This window comes from Corylus avellana, chromosome 5, assembly GCF_965113065.1.
Source record: "Corylus avellana chromosome 5, dhCorAvel1.hap1.2, whole genome shotgun sequence".
In the NCBI taxonomy this organism is placed as follows: Eukaryota; Viridiplantae; Streptophyta; class Magnoliopsida; order Fagales; family Betulaceae; genus Corylus; species Corylus avellana.
In genome coordinates, this window is record NC_142494.1 from 10,814,351 (window position 1) to 10,820,499 (window position 6,149).

Consider the following 6,149-nt stretch of genomic DNA (forward strand, 5'->3'; position numbering starts at 1 on the left):
GGCAAGAGGTCCGGTTACTTGGTGGAAAGCTCAAAATGATCGATTTTTTTTATTTTTTTATTTTTTAAGAATTTATGCCAAGGTGATTTTCCCGATAAGTTACCCAACTACATTCCAAATATTAAAACTAGACATCACTAATTCTAGATTTTATGCCCTACAGACTACATGCTAGTGTGCGTCTGAAAATCAAATTGAAACAAGTAATATCTCATGCTGCCAATGAAAGTAACACAATTTGAATTCCTTAATCAAGTGATCATGTGTTTGTCATATTAAGCCTATCAATGAATTTCAAATCACAACAGGAAAATTAATTGCATGCTCAGAACTAACATGTATGCCAACACCCTCCAACTTAAAATACACAATGTCCTTAGTGTGTGGATAAAAACAATAAAGCCATGCAAGGGATAGGAGTACCTGACCTGTCACTGTGGTGCAGAAGAAGATGCCCCTGAATCAGGTGGCAGCCATGCTAAAATAGTGTGCAACGGTGCTTGTTGTTCTTTAAATCTTTCATCTGCCAGGCACTTGTCCTCTGCCTTCTGGGTAGCAAGCTCAGATCGGAGCTCCGTCAGCTCTCTATGGAGGGACTCATATTGTGACATGCTCATAGTGACGGTCTCCGCTGCTCCCTCTCTCTCTGATGGCTCAGCTGCTGGTTGATCATTGTGCATAGGGCCATTAGCCTCCCTAACAACCTCAGCTACTGTAGGCTCCTAATGTCATCTCGGCATGTGGGAACAACTCTGGTTCCACTGGATTAGTCCAAACTGAGGATGAGTAGAAATAGGCCCATCCGCGGGTGTACCCTTAATGCCACGAGTCTGAAGAATATGGGTGAGGAGAAAAGGGAAGGGAAGTCCCCATGAAGACGACCCCTAAGGGCAGCGCACAATCGCCCTATCCCAAAACTTTTGTATCTGATCCCAAATGCGCTAAGGGATGGAAGTCCAAAATCCTCTCTAAAAAGCATACAGGGCCGCTAGAAAGGGACTGCGCCTCTGAGTTTTGTGTCCAAATGGACACACATTCTGCTGAAAATGAAGTCCACGAACCAAAGTCGGGAAGGCAGTAGGACCTTGCTTGTACAGTTGTGGAGATCATCGGTATAACGGCCGTGGCAGATGTCGTGCACAATATGCTGCAGTGTAAGCTCAGATGGAAGGTCTGAGTGTCGAGGGGTTCCATCCCGAGCCAAAATATTGGATGGGCACTCATAAGAACATTGCAGTGCAGCAGCAATGTCGTTGGTGGTCAGCTCAATGTCAAATGCCCGCCACAAATGAGGATAGGATGCTCGACCGAGTACAATCGAAGGTGAGATGGTGATAAAATTCTCGGACCAGGCCTTCGTATACAAGGGCTGACGGGCTGAAAAAGTGCTGTGAGGCTGTGGCGTTTACATTCCTTGACTGCCCACTTAGTTGCTTGGAGGCTTTTGAAAATTGTGTCAATGGCAAACGACATCTCCAAGATGAGCTTTCTTTGCTTACCACGGCATGGTGAAGGCGAGGCAGGGGCCTCAGAGGTGGTATCCTGAGCGGGGGAAGACCGAGAGGTGGAGGCGGGGGCTTGAAGCATGCTGCCACTTGGTTGGGGCTTTTCTTCGAACACTTGGTAGGTACCCAAAAAATGCAGTGATGTAGAACCCCCTTTAGTTGCTACCAAGCTCCCTACAAAATGAAAGAACCCAACATAGAAGCAGTCCGTGTGTGGAGAAGCACCCACGGACTGCTTTTTTTCACAACAAAATTAGGGAAATTGGGCACGGTGGGGATGGGGAAAAATGGAAAAGAGAAGAAGAAAAAGGGGGGGAAGAGGTGGGGTGGAGTGGTGGCGCGGTGACCGTGAGGTGGCGCGGCAACCGTGGGGTCGTGAGTGGTGGCGGTGGACAGTGGTGTGGTGTGGTCAGTGCAGGGTTGGGTGAGGTGGCGCGGTGGTGGGAGCAGTGGGGCTTCGGGGGTGGGGGAAGAAATGGGGGAAAGAAATGGGGCTTGTGACCTAAAAAGGTCACGTGAGACCTCTAAACGAGTGCGCTCGAGCAGGCACAAGAGTGTGCTCGATCGCACTTGCGCAGAGGGGGATAGAATGGGTTGGGGTACGCTCCAGCGCTCTTGATGGTGTGCTCGAGTGCATTCGTGCAAGTGTGTGTCAGTGTTGAGCTGCTGCGCTCGATCCCACTCGGGGTGGGCTTGAGCGCTGGCCCGTGGTCTTGGATCGAGCGCACAGTGGGTGCGCTTGAGCCCAGGGTGCCATTGTCTTAATCAAAAAAATAGATAGGATCCGTCAAATTGACTGATTCCACGTCTGTACCTAGCTTGAAGTTTTGGATGCAGGGCTTCAACCTTTGACCATAGACCTTGAATAGAGTGCCATCCTTTGGGTCCTGCAATTCGACGGCGCCATGGGGAGACACCGAGGTGACTATGAAAGGACCGTCCCATCTTGAGTGGAGCTTCCCAGGGAATAGCCGGAGTTTGGAATTGAAAAGCCATACTTTCTGGTCCGGCCTAAATGTCTTGGGCAGGATATGTTTGTCATGAAAAGCCTTAGTCCACTCCTTATAAAGGTGAGCACTATCATATGCATCTTGTCGCAGCTCCTCCAACTCTGTCAATTGAAGTTTCCGGTGGGGGCCGGCGGTTTGCATGTCAAAATTGAACTGCTTAATTGCCCACAGAGCCTTGTGTTCTAATTTTACAGGGAGGTGACATGCCTTGCCATATACCAGTCTATAGGGAGACATTCCAATTGGCGTTTTGTAAGCTGTACGCTTGCGGTCTGGCCTGACTGTCTTCTCTAGAATATGTATAATCTCGCGGTTAGAAACTTACACTTGGTCACTTGTTTGAGGATGGTATGGAGTGGCTACCTTATGTGTGATGGAGTACTTGAGAAGCAAGGTTTTGAAAAAATGATTGCAAAAGTGTCTACCTCCATCACTGATGATGGCTCGAAGAGTACCAAATCTGCTGAAAATGTTAGCTTGTAGGAACTTCACCACGACCTTGTGATCATTGGTCTTGGTGGCAATGGCTTCTACCCACTTAGAGACATAATGTACTCCTACCAAAATGTACTTATATCCACAAGACGGTGGGAAGGGTCCCATGAAGTCGATACCCAGACATCAAAAATCTTGACAATAAGGATGGGGCTCAATGGCATCATGTCCCTCCGAGACATAGCTCCTAGGCGTTGACATCTTTCACAAGCTCGGCAAAATTCATAGGCATCTTTGAACAAGGTGGGCCATATGAATCCGCATTGCAGAACCTTGGCTGCTATCTTCTTGGCACTAAAATGTCCTCCATAAGCTAGAGAATGACAAAATGTGAGAATGCTAGAAAATTTACTCTCAGGGACACAATGTCGGATGATCTGATCAGCACAATACTTGAACAACTCTGGATCTTCCCAAAAATAGAATCAAACTTGCTTGAACAATTGGTCCTTATCTTGCTTATACCTTGCGAAGGAATCCGACCTGTAGCTAGATAATTGACAATATCGGCATACCACGGCAAATTTCTCAGAGTAATTGCAAATAGTTGCTCATCTGGGAAAGAGTCATGAACAGGAACTGGCTAGGGTGTCTCAAACAAGATTCATAACAAATGGTTGGCAACAACATTCTCAGTGCCCTTCTTGTCCCGAATCTTAATATCAAATTCTTGCAGAAGTTGTATCCAGAGGATCAATCGTGGCTTTGTTTCTTTCTTGGCCAGCAAATGTCGCAGAGCAGCATGATCAGAATAAATGATGACCTTTGATCCCAGAAGATATGAGCGAAATTTATCCAGGGCAAAGACCACAGCTAGCAATTCTTTCTCGGTGGTTATGTAATTGACTTGAGCATCCATTAGAGTCTTGCTGGCATAATAGATGACATGAAGGAGTTTACCTACCCGCTGTCCCAATACTGCACCCACAGTATAGTCAGATGCATCACACATGATTTCAAAGTGCAAAGACCAGTCGGGAGGCTGCATGACGGGGGCAGAAGATAACAGAGACCGGAGCTTCTGGAATGCCTCTGGACATGCTTCATCAAAGTGAAAAGGGGCATCCTTAGCAAGCAAGTTACACAAGGGCCTTGAAATTTTACTGAAGTCTTTGATGAAGCGGCGATAGAAGCCGGCATGACCTAGGAAAGAACAGATCTGCTTCACTGAAGTGGGCGGCCGTAAATTTTCAATTAGCTCAACTTTGGCCCGGTCCACCTCAATACCTCTTTTGGACACTATATGGCCCAAAACTATACATTCTTGCACCATGAAGTGGCTCTTCTCCCAACTTAAAATCAGGTTAGTTTCTTTGCAACGTTGAAGCACAAGTGAAAGATTATGGAGACATTTATCAAAAGAAGATCCAAAAACAGAAAAGTCAACCATAAATACCTCCAAAAGTTTCTCCACCATGTCAGAGAAGATAGACATCATACATCTCTGGAATGTGGCAGGTGCATTGCGTAATCCGAAGGGCATGCGTCAGTAAGCAAAGGTGCCGAATGGACATGTGAATGTCATCTTCTCTTGGTCTTGGGGATCAACTGCTACCTGATTATACCCAGAATAGCCGTCTAGGAAGCAATAGTAGCTTTGGCCAGCAAGATGCTCCAAAATTTGATCAATGAATGGGAGCGGGAAGTGATCCTTTTGGGTATGGGAATTGAGCTTTCGGTAGTCGATGCAAACACGCAATCCCGTGGTTGTGCACTGTGGAACTTACTCTCCAGCTGAGTTCTCAACGACGGTGATGCCAGATTTCTTTGGAACCACTTGAGTGGGGCTTACCCATTTGCTATATGAGATAGGGTAGATGATGCCTGCATCAAATAGCTTGACTACCTCTTTCATGTTGGGATTCAGCCGGCACTGTGCCTCACGGGAAGGTCGAGCATCTTCTTCCAAGTGGATCCGGTGCATACAGATAGAGGGGTTGATGCCTTTCAAATCTGTCACGGTCCATCCAATGGCCTCTTTATGCTCCTTTAACACTGATAGCAGACTGTCCTCTTGGTCCTTTTGAAGGTCGAAAGTAATTATGACCGGCAAAGTGTTGTTAGATCCAAGAAATGCATACTTGAGCTTTGCTGGCAGGGGCTTCAACTCAAGTTTTGGTGGAGACACTAGAGAAGGAACAGGAGGAGTACTTGATGTCACAGGTAGGGGCTCTTTTACTACTCTCCATGGATGGAACTCTGCACTTGCGGCTGTTTCTAGCAAATCATGGACCTCTTTGATGTACTGGTCGGTGTTGAACTCTTCAAAGTCGAAGTAATTCAAGCAGGCTTCCACTGAATCCTTAGTCAGGAGACTAGGTAGTGAATCTTCTACATATTCTTCAATGCTGTCCAAAAAGAAACACTCATTTTGATCAGGAGCATGTTGAAATGCAGTAAAGATATTCAACCTAACCTTCATATTGCCAAATGAGATCTCCATGACTCTAGTTTGACAATTGATGCATGCATTAGTTGTGGCTAAGAAAGGACGCCCAAGGATGACAGGAACCAGCTTATTAGGATTGGGCACAGGCTCGGTGTCAAGCATTATAAAGTTGATTGGGAAGAAAAATTTATCCACCTGGATGATCACATCTTCTACAATCCCTCTAGGCTTCTTAATAAACGGATCAGCTAGTTGCAAAATCACTGTGGTGGGCTTCAGCTCCCCTAGGCCGAGCTGCTGATATACTGAATATGGAAGTAAATTCACACCAGCTCCCAGATTTAGGAATGCCTTATCAATTTCCCTTTGTCCGATGATACATGAAATTGTAGGAGCCCCGGGGTCCTTGAACTTCGAAGGAGTGTTGTGCTTAATCAGGGAACTCACTTGCTCAGTCAGAAGGACTTTCTTGGGGATGTTATTCTGGTCTTCCTCTTTTGAGTACACAAGTCTTTAAGGAACTTGGCATAGGCAGGCACTTGTGCGATGGCATCAAGAAGGGGAAGATTGATTTTTACCTATTTGAGCATTTCCATCATTCCTTGTATTTACTCTCCTTGTTTCCCAAAGTGGGAAGGTGGCTTGAAACGTTCTGGGAAGGGGGCCCATGGCTCATATGGAATCTCTGGAGTGGGAGCTGCTGATGACAAAGCCTTATTGCTTACTTTCTTTCATTTATCATTTTGTAGA

The 6,149-nt window shown here is 46.3% G+C and overlaps 1 protein-coding gene across 1 annotated transcript; it reads right to left on the reverse strand.

Moving 5' to 3' along the window:
• Nucleotides 1–1,260: 1,260 nt before the first annotated feature.
• Nucleotides 1,261–5,453, reverse strand: LOC148585762 (uncharacterized). Its single transcript, XM_088516740.1, has 8 exons — nucleotides 4,955–5,453; nucleotides 4,738–4,834; nucleotides 3,639–4,302; nucleotides 3,476–3,593; nucleotides 3,130–3,323; nucleotides 2,941–3,052; nucleotides 2,320–2,805; nucleotides 1,261–1,679 (listed from the first exon to the last, which is right to left on the reverse strand). Exons 1-8 carry the CDS (start codon nucleotides 5,451–5,453, stop codon nucleotides 1,261–1,263), a joined length of 2,589 nt encoding a protein of 862 aa, XP_088372866.1.
• Nucleotides 5,454–6,149: the final 696 nt, after the last annotated feature.